At 39.7% G+C, this 21,429-nt stretch overlaps 1 protein-coding gene across 2 annotated transcripts in view; it reads left to right on the forward strand.

Annotated features, from left to right (window-relative positions):
• Pde6 (phosphodiesterase 6) overlaps positions 1-21,429 on the forward strand; it is a 649,430-nt gene that overhangs the window by 498,126 nt on the left and 129,875 nt on the right. For both annotated transcript variants that reach the window (XM_083140787.1, XM_083140788.1), the window contains one exon: positions 16,100-16,243. In XM_083140787.1, coding sequence (XP_082996913.1) covers positions 16,100-16,243 — 144 coding nt within the window. The remainder of the gene's footprint in view (positions 1-16,099; positions 16,244-21,429) is intronic.

The following is a 21,429-nucleotide window of genomic DNA, read 5'->3' on the forward strand; positions in this document are numbered from 1 at the left end:
ATCCTCTGATCACATTAACTAAATATAAAGTATATTTTCTTTCAAGCTAGTAAATATCTATGTCAAACGTGATTAATTAAGGCAGACGTCCCATTAACTTGAGCCGACCAGCTGAAGCATTGCCACAAAAATCCACACTTTCAAGGAAAAGGCAGCTGAATCGCCCACGATAGAACAGAGAGAAAGCAAAATGGAGACGTAATAGCGGATGCCAATAAGTACCCGATAAAACAAAGAGTACGGGACATGCTGTTAGTTTCAGACATTCCTTCGCTTGTTCCAAGAAATGTACGATAAAATGCTGAGAGAGTATGTAATATCTGCATTCATCTTGAGACCTGGGTGATTTTAATGAACAGAATGCTAAGCTTATGGCTGCCTGGAAATGATGCCAAAGAAAAGCAAGTGTCACAGAAAGATGGAGAACAAACAATCAACAAGATCAGTAAACTTTTCGTATTATCTACAAGTTCATGACCTTAAACTTTTCAATCCGTAAAGAGGTTATTTTGACTGTCCATGATTTGCAGAACTATGCGCAAAAGATAAATTTTCAACACCCAATGAAGGAAACTTTAACAATACCAAAACAGGAAGAGAGGGATATACTTGTTAATCATGGACATAAATTCCCCGAAAAAACTGTACATGATTTATTAATGCCATCTCAAAATACACGTGTAATTCAGAACTGTCCCCAGAGGAAATACCTGAAAAAAGAGCAAGGAATTACATTGAAAAGGCTGACTTTGGGCTAAAGTGAATCATGGATTTAACCACTTCGCCAAAGGAAAATCCACACCATAGCAATAGATATGCAGAACGCATTTCCAAATCCAAAATCAAGTGCTCATTCTGCATTTTACGAAAGAACACTTTGGACATACAACTACGGCATACATGACTGTGGATTGACTGTCGTAGAACTGCCTTGAAAGAAGTTTGCAACAAGCTAGTTCCATGTGTAATGTTTGTAAGTTACTTGTATATATCGTGCATCATTTTACACATGATACATAAACAACTTGTAAAGAATGCATGGTACCAACGTGCTCATCTTTCGAGAAAATTAATGTAGCCCTTACTGTACCTCCCTATCATATCGCACAGCTTTTCTGTAGAATATAGTCATAAGCCAAATTCGAGGTTTTCTCCAAGTTATTAGGTTAGAAACTACAGGAAGACATGGGCATTCAGGTTTACTGATTTTATGCATCATTAATAACATATTAAGGTTTACATTCACCTCAATCCCGTGTCCATAAATTACGATGCTGATTTAGCATTAAAATCACCCAGGTCTCAAGATGAATGCAGATATTACATACTCTCTCAGCATTTTGTCGTACATTTCTTGGAACAAGCGAAGGAATGTCTGAAACTAACAGCATGTCCCGTACTCTTTGTTTTATCGGGGTACTTATTGGCATCCGCTATTACGTCTCCATTTTGCTTTCTCTCTGTTCTATCGTGGGCGATTCAGCTGCCTTTTCCTTGAAAGTGTGGATTTTTGTGGCAATGCTTCAGCTGGTCGGCTCAAGTTAATGGGACGTCTGCCTTAATTAATCACGTTTGACATAGATATTTACTAGCTTGAAAGAAAATATACTTTATATTTAGTTAATGTGATCAGAGGATTGTAGTAATCAATGTTTTATGCAGCATATAAACTTTCAACGGATAGTCACAAGCCACAGCGAACATAACCACAACTCTATTTCATAATTACACGTACAGAAGGATGAGTTCCACACTGAACTGCTAGCTGACGGGTGCCAGAAATTTCCACTATTACTATCAAAAAGATGTGACTCGTCACTTCCTTCATTATTGTCTCCAAAATCCATGTTTTCTAACGGTGCATGTACAGCCTACGTAGCGGGAAAGTGTGGCTTATGACTATATCACTACACAGATGACCACCTGGTTGGAGAGCCAAAAACTTCAGTGATGTACATATTATACTGCCATTCGAAAAGAAAAATGACAATGTCTCGCACTTTTTGGACAGTGGGTTGCTTATTGTGCATGATGGTATGTTCAACAACAACAACATAAAAATCAAACATGTGGCTTAAGAATATCATCCACTGACTCCTTCATGTGTTAAACATGGTGAATAATATGTAATAGGTTAGTTGCAAACCACAACGAAATTATAAATGTCTGTATTTGATAAAGTTTTTGTATAAATTGAAATACATCACATATTATATTAAAATGCACTACAGCATTATTGAAATACATATTTAGTGAAAAGTGATAAATCATAATTCTCATGCTATATGCATTGTATATTATTTTTTTGTTCAATTTTTTTGAAGTTAAAACAATTGTTTTATTTGACTTGTGTACTCCTGGTGTTTCTGAATCGTATTGATTCTGATCAAAATGTTACAATTAAAACTATAGTCTGTGTGTAGATGTATCTTGTTATTTGTTCCTATGAAAATATGATTAGTGTGTACATAAATATGTTGGTGTGTGTAAGTATGTTTATATGTAATATATGTTTCTGTGTAACAAAATTATGATTTATCAACCTCATAACACGAATAACGTGTGTATTCGATTATTTTAAAAATTGATCAAAGGTTCTATCATAAAATGCATCAATGTAATTTTTAAATTCGAGAGTTACTACGGATATGTGGAAGCAACCACTTTCAATTATATTTTACAAGTTATAAAATATTTCCATGTTAAAATATCGCTTCTACGGGCTCTCGTCGTGCTTTTCAAATAAATATAATTACCACAAGGGACAAAGTATTTTACTTTTTGTTAGTTATGCATAGATTATATAAGAAGTATTTTTATGATGAGAAACCTATTTATTTTTGACAGTACACACACACATTGAGTACAAATTTGTTGTCCAAAATGTTTCAAGAAAATGCAATTCAAATGCCTTGATTGATGGATTGATTGAGTTAGCGTTTTAATTTATGCACACTAAGTCTAATCAAGAATGAACCCACAGTTTAAAGTTGGATCCGAATTACTATGTGCCTCCACCGGGTATTGAACCCAGGACACCTTTATCACCCTACTCAAATGGTAGACTCATTCAAATGTTTTGATGAACATTCAAATGAGAAAGTTGTACGTAATAATTAAGTCAATGATGAGCCAGATACCAGAGTTATAAAGGCTTTATACGACAATATACTACATCTAATTTCCCTACTACTGTTTTGTGAAGTAAATTAAGTAAGCAGCAACTTTTCTCCGTAGCATTTTGTATGCAATTTCTCATGTAAGAACTAATTATTAGAAGAGTAACTTTTCTAGGGGGAAATTTGTACCCCCTCCATATATATTAAAGATAAAAGGGGCAGTCACTTTTCTACGGGGAAATTGTACCCCCTTCTAATATTAGCAGGATTTAATGGGGCAATCACTTGTCTACGGGGAAATTATACCCCCTCCTAATATAAGCAGGATTTAAGGGGGCAGTCACTTTTCTACGGGGAAATTGTACCCCCAGATAATATAAGCAGGATTTAATGGGGCAGTCACTTTTCTACGGGGAAATTATACCCCCTCCTAATATAAGCAGGATTTAAGGGGGCAGTCACTTTTCTACGGGGAAATTGTACCCCCTGATAATATAAGCAGGATTTAAGGGGGCAGTCACTTTTCTACGGGGAAATTATACCCCCTCCTAATATAAGCAGAATTTAAGGAGGCAGTTACTTTTCTACGGGGAATTTGTACCCCCTCCTAATATTAGCAGGATTTAACGGGCAGTCACTTTTATACTTGGAAATTGTACCCCCCCCCAATATTTGCAGGATTTAAGGGGGCAGTCACTTTTCTACGGGGAAATTGTACCCCCTCCTAATATAAGCAGGATTAAAAGGGGCAGTCACTTTTCTACGGGGAAATTATACCCCCTCCTAACATAAGCAGGATTTAAGGGGGCAGTCACTTTTCTACGGGGAAATTGTACCCCCTCCTAATATAAGCAGGATTTAAGGGGGCAGTCACTTTTCTACGGGGAAATTATACCCCCTCCTAATATAAGCAGGATTTAAGGGGGCAGTCACTTTTCTACGGGGAAATTGTACCCCCTCCTAATATAAGCAGGATTTAAGGGGGCAGTCACTTTTCTACGGGGAAATTATACCCCCTCCTAATATAAGCAGAATTTAAGGAGGCAGTTATTTTTCTACGGGGAATTTGTACCCCCTCCTAATATTAGCAGGATTTAAGGGGCAGTCACTTTTATACGGGGAAATTGTACCCCCCTCCCTAATATTTGCAGGATTTAAGGGGGCAGTCACTTTTCTACGGGGAAATTGTACCCCCTCCTAATATAAGCAGGATTTAAAGGGGCAGTCACTTTTCTACGGGGAAATTATACCCCCTCCTAACATAAGCAGGATTTAATAGGGCAGTCACTTTTCTACGGGGAAATTATACCCCCTCCTAATATAAGCAGGATTTAAGGGGGCAGTTACTTTTCTACGGGGAAATTATACCCCTCCTAATATAAGCAGGATTTAAAGGGGCAGTCACTTTTCAACGGGGAAATTATACCCCCTCCTAATATAAGCAGGATTTAAGGGGGCAGTCAATTTTCTACGGGGAAATTATACCCCCTACTAATATAAGCAGGATTTAAAGGGGCCGTCACTTTTCTACGGGGAAACTATACCCCCTACTAATATAAGCAGGATATAAGGGGGCAGTCACTTTTCTACGGGGAAATTGTACCCCCTTCTCATATTATCAGGATTTAATAGGGCAGTCACTTTTCTACGGGGAAATTGTACCCCCTTCTCATATTAGCAGGATTTAATAGGGCAGTCACTTTTCTACGGGGAAATTATACCCCCTCCTAATATAAGCAGGATTTAAAGGGGCAGTTACTTTTATAAGGGGAAATTATACCCCCTCCTAATATAAGCAGGATTTAAGGGGGCAGTCACTTTTCTACGGGGAATTTGTACCCCCTCCTAATATAAGCAGGATATAAGGGGGCAGTCACTTTTCTACGGGGAAGTTGTACCCCCTTCTCATATTAGCAGGATTTAATAGGGCAGTCACTTTTCTACGGGGAAATTATACCCCCTCCTAATATAAGCAGGATTTAAAGGGGCAGTCACTTTTCTACGGCTAAATTATACCCCCTCCTAATATAAGCAGAAATAAAGGGGGCAGTCACTTTTCTACGGGGAATTTGTACCCCCTCCTAATATAAGCAGGATATAAGGGGGCAGTCACTTTTCTACGGGGAGATTGTACCCCCTTCTAATATTAGCAGGATTTAATAGGGCAGTCACTTTTCTACGGGGAAATTATACCCCCTCCTAATGTAAGCAGGATTTAAGGGGGCAGTCACTTTTCTACGGGGAAATTTTACCCCCTCCTAATATAAGCATGATTTAAGGGGGCAGTCACTTTTCTACGGGGAATTTGTACCCCCTTCTAATATAAGCAGGATATAAGGGGGCAGTCACTTTTCTACGGGGAAATTGTACCCTCTTCTAATATTAGCAGGATTTAATAGGGCAGTCACTTTTCTACGGGGAAATTGTACCCCCTCCTAATATAAGCAGGATATAAGGGGGCAGTCACTTTTCTACGGAGAAATTATACCCCCTCCTAATATAAGCAGGATTTAAAAGGGCAGTCAATTTTCTACGGGGAAATTATACCCCCTCCTAATATAAGCAGGATTTAAGGGGGCAGTCACTTTTCTACGGGGAATTTGTACCCCCTCCTAATATAAGCAGGATATAATGGGGCAGTCACTTTTCTACGGGGAAATTGTACCCCCTTCTAATATTAGCAGGATTTAATAGGGCAGTCACTTTTCTACGGGAAAATTGTACCCCCTTCTCATATTGGCAGGATTTAATAGGGCAGTCACTTTTCTACGGGGAAATTATACCCCCTCCTAATATAAGCAGGATTTAAAGGGGCAGTCACTTTTCTACGGGGAAATTATACCCCCTCCTAATATAAGCAGGATTTAAGGGGGCCGTCACTTTTCTACGGGGAATTTGTACCCCCTCCTAATATAAGTAGGATATAAAGGGGCAGTCACTTTTCTACGGGGAAATTGTACCCCCTCCTAATATAAGCAGGATTTAATAGGGCAGTCACTTTTCTACGGGGAATTTGTACCCCCTTCTCATATTAGCAGGATTTAATAGGGCAGTCACTTTTCTACGGGGAAATTATACCCCCTCCTAATATAAGCAGGATTTAAAGGGCAGTCACTTTTCTACGTGGAAATTATACCCCCTCCTAATATAAGCAGGATTTATGGGGCAGTCACTTTTCTACGGGGAATTTGTACCCCCTCCTAATATATGCAGGATATAAGGGGGCAGTCACTTTTCTACGGGGAAATTGTACCCCCTCCTAATATAAGCAGGATTTAAAGGGGCAGTCACTTTTCTACGGGGAATTTGTACCCCCTCCTAATATATGCAGGATATAAGGGGGCAGTCACTTTTCTACGGGGAAATTGTACCCCCTTCTAATATTAGCAGGATTTAATAGGGCAGTCACTTTTCTACGGGGAAATTATACCCCCTCCTAATGTAAGCAGGATTTTAACGGGCAGTCACTTTTCTACGGGGAAATTATACCCCCTCCTAATATAAGCAGGATTTAAGGGGGCAGTCACTTTTCTACGGGGAATTTTTACCCCCTCCTAATATAAGCAGGATATATGGGGGCAGTCACTTTTCTACGGGGAAATTGTACCCCCTTCTCATATTAGCAGGATTTAATAGGGCAGTCACTTTTCTACGGGGAAATTATACCCCCTCCTAATATAAGCAGGATTTAAAGGAGCAGTCACTTTTCTACGGGGTAATTTGTACCCCCTCCTAATATAAGCAGGATATAAGGGGCAGTCACTTTTCTACGGGGAAATTGTACCCCCTTCTCATATTAGCAGGATTTAATAGGGCAGTCACTTTTCTACGGGGAAATTGTACCCCCTCCTAATATAAGCAGGATTTAATAGGGCAGTCACTTTTCGACGGGGAAATTATACCCCCTCCTAATATAAGCAGGATTTAAAGGAGCAGTCACTTTTCTACGGGGAAATTGTACCCCCTCCTAATATAAGCAGGATATAAGGGGGCAGTCACTTTTCTACGGGGAAATTGTACCCCCTTCTAATATTAGCAGGATATAAGGGGGCAGTCACTTTTCTACGGGGAAATTGTACCCCCTCCTAATATAAGCATGATTTAAAGGGGCAGTCACTTTTCTACGGGGAAATTGTACCCCCTCCTAATATAAGCAGGATTTAATTGGGCAGTCACTTTTCTACGGGGAATTTGTACCCCCTCTTTTAAGTGGGAATTGACAGGCTGTCATTTTTCTACGGGGATATTTTACCCCCTGCTTAATTGACGGGAACTGAAAAGGGCAGTGATTTTTCTCTGTAGAAAATTGACTGTACAGTCATTTTTCTACGGAGTCCAGATTCCCCGTCACGAAAACGGGGAATTTGGACTGCGTAGAAAATTGACTGTACAGTCACTTTTCTACGGAGTCCAAATTCCCCGTTACCCCGGCTTCACTCCCACACGCCTCAGCAGAGGTAGAGGGGTGACGAGTGGTCAGCACGGCGAACCCCCAATCGTTGATCGTTTTTTTTCACTTAACTACATTTTACATTTTGTCCTGCACCGTTCCCATGCGGTCTAAGGCGTCAGGATTTTGGCTCGGGAGGGGCGCTGATTTGAGTCACCTGGGAGAAGCGTAACAACTTTTCTCCTGAAATTTCGGCTTGTTTATGGGACCAGTGGCCATCCGCTATCGTGAGGAAAGTGGGGAGCTACGAATGAGTAGTGTAACCAGGTCAAGGAAACCTACAACCGGGGGTGGGGGGTTCGTCGTGCTGGCCACATGTTGCATTATCTCTGCTGAGGCTTGAGTGAGCGAGGCCGGAAGTAAGTAGGTAGATCGTCAATTAATTGAAATATATGGAAATAATCATACTACGTTAACAAAATTGCTACGCTACGAGCTATTATTAAATTTAAAATTTGTAACTGCATATAGTAGATCAGTCTACTTTCTACTTCTGTGCTAACGAGCACCTGAGATGGATTTCCCGAGAGAAACGTCGTGAAACCTTGGAGAAATCCCTGATCGCCAAACATCCATTAAGAAAAACTCACCTCTGCTCTTTAGTTCTCTCGGAAATTGTGTGGGAAAGTCCCCAGCTACTCCCTTCCAACCTCCACGCATTTTCTTCTTTTTCAAAAATAGCTCTTAGAAGAGCGAGACGACGTCGAAGGTTGGGGACCGTCCATAAATAAATTACCTAGAAATTGGTGCAATGCCATCGAGAACGCTACCACAAGTGCTTGTTTAGTTTCCATGGCAACCGCATCTCCGACGGTGTTTTAAAGAGAAAAACTCGGTTGCATCATCTGCCCTTCCGCGTCTGCACGTGGGGGATGTGAGATTGGATAACGCATCGTTATACAATCCAACTTAACCTCTCTATGGGTTCCTCGTTCTGATAGTAGAGTTGTTGCATTACATAAATCGCTTTTGCCAATTGTAATTGAACTGAGTTCTCTCTCTTATTCGTCCAAAGGGGGAGAGTCTAAAGTGCTTGGCGAATGACTTTAGACATGTGATGAGTTAATGAGTCAGTGGCGTGCGAGAATGCCTTCAGGATTTTTCTCAGGAGGGGGGTAGAGTAAGATTTTATATCTTGTCTCTCATTCATATAAATTTATATTTTACTTTAATTATTATTATTATTATTATTATTGGTGGTAGTATTAGTAGTAGTAGTATTAATAGTAGTCGTCGTCGCCTTGTAATCAAAGTGTCCCAGGTTCGGTACCCGGTGGAGGCGCATAGAGGTTCGTATCCCACTTTAAACTGTATGTCCAGTCCCGATTAGCTTTGCTGTGCATAAAGTGGACGTAAAACACCAACTCAATCAATCAATTATTATTATAATTACTATGCAATAGAGCATAGAAGATGTAAAGTTTTATATTTTTCTCATGGAAAAGTTCTCAAAAAAATAGTACCTTAACATACCTGCATAAAACAATGGTCTGAACAAGTTTGGAATATGGGAATGAGTTATGGTTTTTGGCAGCAAAGAATAACCTTCAAAAAATAGAATCAGTTCAGACACTTTTTATTCGATTACTATGTACAAAGTGTAGAAACAATTACTATGAACATCATTATTCTGAATGGCTAACACAGTTGAATATATCTAGCTTACGTAAAGAGATTATAATTATGCACACACATAACAATCCCCAGTTATTCAGGTGTCCTCCTTCCTACTCGCCCACTTCCTGCTTCTCCTCCTCAGTAAATCCAACTCTCCAATAACTGACATAAGCATTCCATTAATATTTCCCGGCTAGGCTGATTGCTAACTGTCTGGGAATAATGACATATTTTATATTACTAAATTTCCTCTTTTTGACTTTCAATGATTATCCTTCCTTTCTTTTTATACATAATTATTAGAGCCCGGAAGTTCAGGCATTTATTTTCGTTAAAATAGGTAGGCAAAAAGGCATTTATAATGTGGTAAATAGGCACTAAAAATAAAGAAGGCAAAATAAACCGAAAAAAGGCACATTTAGAAGTCGCTTACTTTTATCTATAATTTCTGGCAAAATGTTAAAATCTAAATTGGGAAGAGCATTTCAATTTTCTCCGTCTTGATTGCACATAACTACAAGGTGTTTTAAGTTCTCAACATTCATTGATAGTCGTCTGTCAGAGAGAATGTTTTTCATAATAGAAAATGATCTTTCTACTTCGACAGAAGTTATTGGAGCATACATATAACAAGCTAATGTAGCTGGACTCATTTTGGTAACAGCATTTTCACCTTTTATAATATCACAAATTGTTTTCAATTGTTTCAAGTCCTCATTTGCACTCACTACCCGTTAGCACTTTTCCGCAACAGCTGACCCCTTTTCTCCTGGCACTTCCATCATCTGCAGCATAGATTCCTCGAAGATTTTCATGGATGCTATAATTGTAATTTCTCTGGCAATGCACCATAATGTGCAAAAGTAAACTTGAATAGCACAGGAGTTTTTTCACTTCACGAATTGAAGCCGCTTCATTTTCCTGGAAGAGCATCGATCACCTCACTGATTTTTTGAAGGTTGTTAGCATAATATATAGCTGCTGATATCCAGGTTCCCTATCTCGTCAAGACTGATTGCTGAGGTAAACTAAGCTCAATCGCAACTTCCTGAAATTTTCGGGTTCGAGAGGGAGATTTCAGAAATATCTTCTTTGTGTTCGAAATCAACCTGTCCACTTCAGCAGTCAATCATGCACAAGAAATGTTAACCGAAAGGCAATATCCTGACTCAGCATGAAATACTTTTTTCTCACACTTTTCTCCTTCAGCAATGTTGAAACATGCGTCAGTTCAATATTACTTAAATAAGGCGAAAATTATTCACATAATAAACGGAAGAAAAATAAATGCCAACAACGTTTTTTGGGAGAAAAATAATTTATATACACATTTTTTTTTAAAATGTCAAATTTCATTGAAAAAGGCAAAAAAAAAGGTATTATAATTAAAAATAGGCAATGGGGTCCCAAATAGGCAAAATAGGCAAAATGAAAAGGCTTCCAAAACATTCGATACAACATAAGAAACGTATATCCGGAAAAATTTTATCAATATATGCAGTAGATAAAAAGAGGCATTTTGCCAAACTTACGGGCTCTAATAATTATCATCTCTTCACGCTTAGAAGAAAGAGGGAAATTGAAAAGGAACAATTTTGTAGAGAAAATATTGTCTTTTTCAATTGATTAGTGAATACTTTTCCAATAATAATTCTTATAAAAATCCTAGGTGGAAGTGGAATACGAGGAATATCTCAATTCCATCATCTCACAAAAACGACAGAGGTTTATTAACTCAACTTGTGGAAAGCTACAATATCAACTTTTGATGATGTATACTTTTTTGTACGATCTATTAAATAATTTTATTTATATATTCAATTTTGTATCTCTTTTTGGACATAGTTATGTACATATGTGTTTGTGTGTGTTTGTGTGTGTGTGTGTATATATATATATATACAAAAGTAACGATTCATTTTCATTGAAAGCATGTTAAATAATAGAAACGTATATATACATACAAAGGGCGCATTTAAGGCACGAGACATCAATAAAGTTCAACGTGGCCACCCTGCATGTCAACGCACAGAGACCACCGTTCCGCCGTATCACGGAACACACTATGCAGTGGACCAGGTGTAATGCTGTTGACCGCCTCCACAATCCTTCCACGCAGCTGATCCAGGCTTATGTTTTTAACCCGGTACACAAGGGACTTGAAATAACCCCACGCGAAGAAGTCTAAGAGGGTAAGGTCAGGTGACCTCGGAGCCCAGATACGCGGTGAACCTCTACCGATCCACCGACCCGGGAATTTGCGGTTGAAGTAATCGCGAACAATTAGAGCAAAGTGGGGAGGTGTCCCGTCTTGCTGGACCACAACGGTATTCAGAATTTCATCAGACTGCAATTGTGGTTCCATGAAAAGCTCAAGCATATCAAGGCAACTCTTGTACCTTTTTCCGTTTGCTCCGCAAACATGAACGGTCCATAAATCTTAGTCTTGGTCATCCCTAGCCACACGTTCAACTTCGGGGTGTCTCTCTCCTAGTTTTGCAACTCATGAGGATTGCTGTCTGCCCATATCCGGCAATTGTGACGATTCACTAAACCACATGTGTGAAATGTGGCCTCGTCTGAGCAGAGGAGGTTGTCTGACAGGTTTTTAATTTTCCACGGCCTCCAGAAGGTCAGCACACATTTCAGTACGGACTGCATAATCTTCCTCCGCTAGGTGATGCATTACCTGGATGTGATACGCCTTCTTCTTCAGAGTAAAACGAAGAGTGCGCCAAACGCTGGTTAGTGGAATGTTCAACTCACGGCTCAGCCAAAGAACGGAAGCACGTGGGCTCCTTTCAACGGCCTCACGAGTGCTCCGGACTGTCCCCTCGGGTGTTGGTGGTCGTCCAGGACGTTTCTCATTAAGCACGCTACCAGTTCGTCTGAATTTGTTCACAAGAAGTCTGATATTGGTCCTTGTTGGTGGCTCTTTTCCATATCTTCGATGGTCAGCTCACTCACCTCCTCGAATGTTGTACCACCCAGTTCCCAGGAAACAATGGCTATTCTTTCTTCTACACAGAGCATCTCTTCAAACACCTGTGAAAGAAAACAATACATTACTGGTTTCATGAAAATGAATCGTTACTTTTGGGACACCCTGTATAATTTTACAAATCATTATATTTATATGGAGTTGAAATTACTTTGGCGTTGTTGTCAAATTCAGACTTGAGTCCACTATTTAAATTGAAACTGGATTCACCTTGTTTTCTTCCCATAAACATCCATCTCTTTGTTGAAGAACAATTCCAGACTTCTTTTCGCTATTTCACACACCTTCATTTTCATGAAACCATTTTCTCTGGTGAAAACGTTCTCTCGTTATTTTGTTAGACATGGCAGTTGTTTGCTGTTACAGTGTAAATCACAGAAAATAATAATACAGAGGGGCCACAAAAAATATATACACTCTTTATTCGCCAATATCTTTGGAATAAATTGAAATGAAAAATTAATTTTAGAGAAAGAGTGTAGTTCAATGTTGTCTCAATAGATGGCACAGATCACATGAAGGTGAAGGTGTAGTCTTATGTTCTCAGATGGCGCCGATGTCGTTGAGCGATAAGACAGTGCAGCAATATGGCTGAAGCAAGGTCGTTGTTGATCAACGACAGACGGTGTTGAAGTGGTTTTAAAACATTAGCCAGGTACAGAAAGAATGACAGCCAATACGCGTACACTGGACACATTAAAGAACGTAGTTCGTGAAGCAGTTCGGCGGTACTGCAAAATTACAGGGACACCTCTCAGATACATTACATTTTCGTGTAAATACAATAGTTACGATTTCAGAGTAATATTTTTTTTGCTATTTATAGTTAAAGTGTGTACACATTTTTTGGGGCCCCTCTGTATTTGTACTAAAATATAGCAGCAATTTCACCATCCCAATTACATGAACTTTTCCCAGCTATTTCAGGGGGGTAAGAGCTCCTCCTGGCCTCCGTCTGCAGGTGCTTTCGTGGCGTGCCTGAAGAGACTCGTATCCTATCACGTTTGTTTACATTCATCTTTATAGAGTCCATATGATTTTGTTTTATGGAGCTACCTGGTTTGAATCCTGGAAATGGTTATTTCGCTATTTATTCATAGTTTCTCAAATCCACGTCTCAAAACCAGAGTTTCTACAGGATCATTGCCAGAAAACCAAATTGTCGATATTGTCATGGTATTGGTTCTATTACTAAAATGCAATTCATTATTATGTAATGTAACTTCTCCACGCATTTGTTGTTATATTGTTTTATAAGTGTAACCGACCACCTTTTACATCCATCAAAACTACAGATGGCATAATTACTACAGTCCAGCCAGGAAAGACAAAACTACCTGGAAAGGTCTATTCCAAACGCGAGAGGGGAAACAGTTAAAAAACCCACCAAACTACCCTGTGATATTTTGTTTATATAGATTTGGTTGCTTTTATTTTCATTCTGAACCATTCCATAATTTGAAACAAATCTCTACTTACTTCATTGATGTTTCCACAGCAAACGATTTTCACGGAACCCTTCCCTTCCCAAAATTTCATTGATGCCACAGACCTCCAGGTACCAGACCGGAAACGTAAGCCTTTTTATATGGGTCAACTTTATGACAAAAATTTCGAAGAGAGGGTGATACTATCATGGCGGCAAGCATACCTTCATATTTCTACTTGCAACAACTATTTTGAAGATTGTGAGTCATTGCACCACACAAAATTGTAATTTTTAAGTTTACTAAGAAGTATATAACTCTACATATTACACTCCACAAGTGAGTACAAATAATTTCTTCACAAAAATGAAAACTTAACAAGCTCTAATGTGCATCTCCGCCATATTTCTAGTCCCAGGACTATGCACGGCTTCAAACAAAGGCTCATCGTTTTCAGACTGTAATTAGAGGTCTGTGATTTCTGCTGTCACCATTATTTTGACACTGAACAAGTCCAGTTGGCGCATGCGCACTTCTGTCCATGGTTTCCGCTGAAGCAGCCGGACTGTAGCTTCTATTCTTTAACCGTTAGATCGATATAAGACCACTGGCGTAAGCAGGATTCTTTTAGAGGGGCCTGAATTGTAAAGGTGATGGTATAGCACATAGATACTTTCTACAGGAGCGGAATAGCCAATAAGATATTTCTAATATTTAATTGTTTCTAATCTCAAAAATGGCGATCGGGAATCTTTTCATGAAAGGTTTGCATTTACCACCCTGGATTTCCCGAGTTTTTCAATGTTTTTATTTGAAATGTTTCAAAATTTTGAAGGGGGCTCTAGCCCCATCACTCTAGTATGCCAGTGTATTACACTAGAGGATAAAACGTGCAACGTTCGTAAAGACACGAACCAACGGCAACCAGGGTGCAGGGCGAACGGTGCGCCAATGGCCGCCGCTGTTGCATTACCCATTATTGCTACTCACTTCTGTCGGGAGTATGAGAACTCTTATACACTCAGGGCTTGCTGGGTGAAAATGTGGGAAACTCGATTACTAAACATTGCATAACTATTTATTTAAATAAAGGCTCTTTGAACATGCTTTTGCCAAAACTTGCTTACAATTTTCGTAATTTACAAAGTCCAAATTACAATAAAAATTCCTTTGCGTAAAACTACACTCGTTTACAACGGCAGAATGAGAAAAACTTGCATATACCAAAATTAATACAATTCTTAAACAATTTACTATTATTAAAATGTGCCCCTTATTAATCCTAAAGTTCCTTTACCTTGGCGCTATTAACTTTTAATCGGGTGCCAATGACATTGATACTAAAATTTACTTATCCTGATTATAGTCATGGCCTTCGTTAAAGAATATATCTCTCTCAGAGCGAGGAGTAGGGGTGGGGATATATATATAAACCAAAAGAGAAACGTTCTGGCACTTTCACTTTCAGTATATACATACTGGTACGAACTTACGTTCGGGTGCCTTCCCACGGTACGCGGTGACAACACCGGGGGTCAAACCAGTCGGTATGACAAGAGACTCCTCACAGCACGAAGCCGGGATCGAATCTGGTTCGATTACCTACCGCTCAGTTAAAGACTTAGGGACGAGCCAACTAAGGCTCGGGTACCTTGTTCCTCAGCACGAGGCTGGGGTCGAACCAAGGTCCGGATACCTCTCCTCAGTCTCAACCGGGTTCAGACCAGGCTGTTTGGGCTGGAGGTGGATCTCTCAGCCTAAGCTGAGGAGCCAGCCCTCGATGTGCTCCAGTCAGTGTCCAGAAACCAACTGATACTAGGGCCACAATCAGGATTCTTTTATAGCATTGGTAGCCCCGATCGCAGCGTAAGCATGTGGCGATTCTAGGAACTACTTAGATTTACTATGGTTGCGCTGAACAGCTGCGCACAGTAATAACTATTAGCGAGGCGCCTCTAGTGGCATACATATGAACTCGGTGCTTAAGGTATATTGAATACAGCCAAAGTTACCAACTTAGGGTATTAATTAACATACAGATCAGAAGTGCCATTACAAAATCAACTAATGAAAATACAACCTTAATAATTTATAAAGTTACAATCCAGGCTGACAGCCGGGGACGTTACAAACGTCATGAATACAACAGTAACATATATTACCGGAATTAAGTTGCTTTTGACTCATTAATGTAGCTTTCCTTTGCTAACATTACTCCTAAGTATTTGAATGTATTTTAACGTTGAAAACTTGAAAAATTCAGCAAAGTTTTCCACAAAATGAGAGAGAATCGGGAACCGTCGTAGTAACAAGCAATATGGCACACTGACTTGCTGGCATCGTAGCATAATAACATTCTTTATGAAATTGTAAGTTTGATAATACTTTTTACGCTATTCTGTCATTGAAGTTTTGAGCATTTTTTGAAGATGCTTTGTCTTCATGTTTGGCTTATTATTTCATGGTGTTTCTTCTATTTCGCCAGATCCTCCTGAACCTGGCCCGCAGCATCTTTGAGGAGCAGAACAACCTGGAGTGCCTGGTGTCGAAGATCATGAAGGAAGCGAGAGAGCTGCTCAAGTGCGAGAGATGCGCCGTCTTCCTGCTGGACCTCAACTGCTACGAGGCGGTGAGTCTATCGCTCTAGAATTGAAACGGGAGAAATTCCACCTTCTAAATGTGTTCTCAAGTTCTGCATTTCTACATTCGTATCCATATTTGGAAAGAATCTACTATTCATATTTTCAAATTGTTCATTAAGTCTGCAATGGTCGCATAGATCACAATGATATATCTTCACGTGATACTGGAGTTTGGTAATATTCTTGAGCCTGACTGCTACGCGGGAGAGCCGGGTTCGATTCCCAGGATGGGTAATTTAAGGTCGTAATCTTTTCGGCCTTGTCCCCGCATAAAGCGGCTCTGGGACTCACCCAGTCTCAAATCAATGGGTACCTGGGGGCAACCCTGGGGGGGGGGTGAAGGCAACCGGAGAATGGTGCTGATCACATCACCTTCAAAATGGCCTAGATCGAGAATGTGTGGTGCTCTACCCCCACATCTCCTAAATGTGCCTTTATGGCAATGTACGGGGAACTTTACCTTGACCTTGGCTCCCAGTGTACACTCCTGTGGCACATATTTCAACTGCCGGCCCCCGTAGCGGAGTGGTTATCACATCGCGCTAAGACGCCAGGGGTCACGGGTTCGAATCCTGGACTGGGCATGGATGTTTGTGAGTGTCCATTCATCAATTTCATCATATCATCACTCATCCCCATATTCGCAAGTTAGCCAAAAGTGGCACAAGAAGCGAAGTAATATAAAGCAAAGAAAACAAAACATATTTGAACTGCACAACCTTACAAAATGTGCCGCTTTATGTGAACAGGAGTGTACCTTCCCGTAACAGTCAAGGAAGTCTGTTCGTTCAGCATTGCTTTGAAAAAGATCCATTGTTGACTTGTTATTGGAGCTTATATTTCAATGGAGGGCAATAGTGATCCGCGTGTCTTCCCGTTTCGCCCAGTACGGAAAAACTTGTTTTATTGACCCAAGGGATAACACGCGCAGAACGGAAGTACCGTTTCACCCAGAAGGAATTTTTAAAAGATGGTTTGAATGTGAAGGGAAATGTGAAAGTAAAAAGCCAAATAATCAGGTGTGGCTTCCAAAGGGGAGCCTTGTCGCATTGTTTAATGCATTAACAGAAATACAGATACATGTACATAAGAATACACAGTACAAACACAATATCAACAATAGTATTAGCCAGTGAGGTTAGGTTAGGTTATAGGTGGGGTGTAAAGAGAAAGGACACGTGGCTCTACACGATTTTTACTTTCAGATTTCCCTCTGGGCGAAACGGTACTTCCGTTCTGGCGCGTGTTATCACTTGGGCCAATAAAACAAGTTCTTGGGTACTGGGCGAGAGGGAAATGGGCCAAACGGGCTTGAATCGGTGATCCACGCGACCATTGACGGGTATGTTTTGTTGGATATGTAGTATTTCTACATACGTATGTTCTACAATCTGTTAGAAATATATGAAGTGGTTGTGTCCAGAGCACCAAATACATGTTTGTGAAATTTTTGGGAAAGAAATTAACAAAAGTAAGATCTTAAGATATGTATTTTTGTTTGGTTTCATCACATCCAAATGTAACTCCCTAGATTTAGAATTTCCTTCCTCGTCTCCTGTAATGTGTTCAGTGAAATAATTCATAATTTTGTGTTAAGCGAACCAGAATACTTCAAAAAGGACATTTACGCTATAAAACCAGATAAATGTTGACAAATAGTGGATAAAAGCGAAAATATTCTATGCATCACTGTAGTGATCCGTTCGATCAATCCAGTGATAACAGAGACCAGAAAATGGCAAGATGCCTGTACGAGATTGTTACAAATGTTATAAAACTGACAATGTAAGTTCATGTTGCAGTGTACGAAAGGGTGACTGAAGAAATGAGGGTCTAAGGCTTTCAATTATACAGGGTGTCCCAAAATGATTGCCCCGATATCATAATGTTCTTATTCTTTAGGGATTGCACTGATTTTGGTTTTTCTCTTGCAGATTGGACCAATCGTCGAGTTTTTCGGGCTGTGTGAAATTAATATGCAGGTTCGTCACTAGGGGCACTGCTGTTGTTTAATCTGAAAACATGGCTTCTACACAAGAAAGGGCTCAGTGTGTCGTGTGGTTGGATGAGACGAAATCCCCAAAAACTGTGCAACGGAAGTTTCAAAATCACTATGGAAAACAACCAACAGATGTGAAGTTGATAAAATCTTGAATGCAGTAGTTTATAGAAACAGGTACAGTCGAAAAGGGTAAAAGATTATATCAGATTAAACAGCAGCAGTGCCCCTAGTGACGAACCTGCATATTAATTTCACACAGCCAGAAAAACTCGACGTTTTGTCCAACACATCTGCAAGAGATAAACCAAAATCAGTGCAATGACTAAAGAGTAAGAACATTATGAAATCAAGGTAATCATTTTTGGACACCCTTTACATAAATAATAACCGTGACCGTTTCAAAAGTGTAAACAGCCGTAACATAGTTAACCGAATGAACATAATTTTAATGATTGAATTTTGAATCATTCAGTATTTGGTGCATACATCCAATTTATAATGTTATCTATGTTTATTCATCATAAAACATTAAAATTTACGGATGCGTTCTTGCCTTCTGTTCTTGTAAATTTACAGACAGACTGTTAAATTTTAATGGTAAAATATTGTACAGTCACTGCCAATAAAAATGGGACACCTACATCCTGGCGTTATGTGTGTTGCCTAAGTCTACGGCGGTGGTAGATTTTGCTACTAAAATCCACTTATCGCTAGAGTTAGGCAACACATATCGCCTTGCAGGGAAGCGAGTATTTCAAAGCTCTAGGCGTTTCATTTTTTATTGTCAGTGACTGTACAATATTGTACCATTAAAATTTAACAGTCTGCCTGTTAATTTACATCGCTGTTTATATATGTTCCATTAACGTCAGTGAACGTGCAGAGATTATTTTCGGTGCTGAAAAATGTGTTGTCGGATAGAAGAAAAAACTGCGGAAATTTTGAAACATCTTGTCATGTGCAATCAGGTATGTTCTCCTAATTAAATAGAGCGTTGAATGATTGATTTAATTTATTACTTCGCTTTTCTGTCTCTTTTGGCTAAACGCGAAGACGATGATGAATGGTGACAGGATGAGATGGATGAAGGAAAATCACAAATAGTGGAGGCGATTAGTGGGGTAAGGAGGCACTTGATCCACCCCCAAAACTTTTTGCCCTTGCAGTATGGCCTCTTGATTCCAAGAGAAAGGGAAAGGTCCTTGCCCCCGAGTTTTGGAACGCAATCGCCGCCACTGATACAACGCGAGCACACAGAAGATTGTACTGACTGTGAGTCCAGGCGCCAGAACATGGCTAGTCTGCTAAATGCAGTACAGAGCGTACTACGTGAAAGGGAGGTTTGCTTTAGGCTGTATTCCAAAAGGACCACTCGTTACACCCCAATTTAAAGATGAATTTCATTTTGTAGCAAGATTTGAGTACCTATTTAAATGCCTATTTTCGAAATATTTAGTGGCCTTTGACTGACAATTCTGAACATTTTTAGTACCTAACATTGGGTCTCTATTCATTAAGGAGGTTTGCAACACTGAGAGAAATCGATAAACGCCTTTCCTTTCTTCTAAAGTGTACAGCCCTGAGGTTGGTTTACACAAGATCTTTACACCCCCTCCCCCATTATTTCCTTGCTCATTTCAAATTTCCATCTTCTTCCTTGTTCCTTGCTTCCCCGTGTCCTCGTATTTACCGAAAGACACTGTGCAACTTGTTTATATTACGTTCCTCTTACTTTGATACAATTCTTCTTTTGTTCCTTCTTTCGCTAACGTCTTCATTTTGTCTGCAACCTTTGCAATTCATATCTTGAGCTCCTGTGTTCTAAATCTTCATGTAGTAAATGAAAATCCTGGAACAAAAAGTTATTCAGAACAGCTTTTCTTTGCCTCAACCAACTTTCAAAGTTTGGAACGGAATATTTAAAGTCCGCTATCTTGAAACGCGTTGTCCAATTTAATCGAAATGCAATACCAAGTCAGTCCTCCAAGGTTTCCAACTGTAGGAAAGTTTCTATCCAATTTTACAGAGGAAACCCTTCTCTACCATGCAATTCATTTCAATGTTTGTAATGTCAACTATAGCTAAGAGTCAGAGGCGTCTCCTGAACTCATGCTGCGCATGCGTCAATTGTGGGGAAAAGAGCAGCTTACTCTGCAACGACATTAATGAGCATTTCTACATTCTAATTTCTTCATATAGGATGATGTATTTATTTTAGACGAGAGCGCTCAACTAAGCTTATATTACATTTCTCGGATCTGAAGTGACACATTCGTCAATTGTGGGAAAATAATTATTACTTTCTTTCATTTCGGATCCAAGAAATGTAATACAAGCGTAGTTGAGCGCTCTCGTCTGAAATAAATACATCTCCTATGTGAAGAAATTAGAATGTAGAAATGCTCATTAATGTCGTCGCAGAGTAAGCTGCCCTCTTTCCCACAATTGACGCATGCGTTCAGGAGACGCCTCTGGCTAGAGTGGTGTCTTAAAAACTACTACCAGTATTGTGTTCTATGCTTCCTAAAGTATAGCCTTGACTGAGCACCTTTGACGGCGCGATAAATGTTACTGTTGTTAGGTTCGGCATGTTAGGTTTAAAGCTCTTAACATAAATAATAGAGTTTTAGTCAAGCCCGAAAAATTGCAGTGTATTTATCAATAAGTCTAACATGCCTAACCTAACAACGAACCAATCTGCGCTAACGTCAGTACACGAGGGTGCTCAATACGGTGTGCGATAGGTGAGACCGGAATGTGTAGCGCACACGACATGTGAAAATTACTCTCTCACCCACCATCTTGAAACGAATTGTTCGATTTCGCCCAAATGAAACGTAGACCAGTGTCCAAAGTTTTCTACTTGCTGTAAAATGTACCAAAAATTGATTGATTTAATTGGTGTTGTAAGTCCACTTTATGCACTGTAAGAGTAATCGGTACTGTGATCCGAACCACTATATGCCTCCACCGAAACCTCTTGATTACAAGGCGACGACGCTACTACTGCGCCATCTGGGAGGTCCTTTTTTTACCAAAATACTCAATCTATCGTATTTACAAAATTGCCGATTTGTCTCCTTTGAATTTTCTGACACCGTACACCATATTTCCAATGTTCTTGTCCTGTTGCTAAATTGTATCACAAGTGATATCCTAACCTATGAATTT

Source organism: Lepisma saccharinum, chromosome 19, assembly GCF_977018435.1.
Source record: "Lepisma saccharinum chromosome 19, izLepSacc3.1, whole genome shotgun sequence".
In the NCBI taxonomy this organism is placed as follows: Eukaryota; Metazoa; Arthropoda; class Insecta; order Zygentoma; family Lepismatidae; genus Lepisma; species Lepisma saccharinum.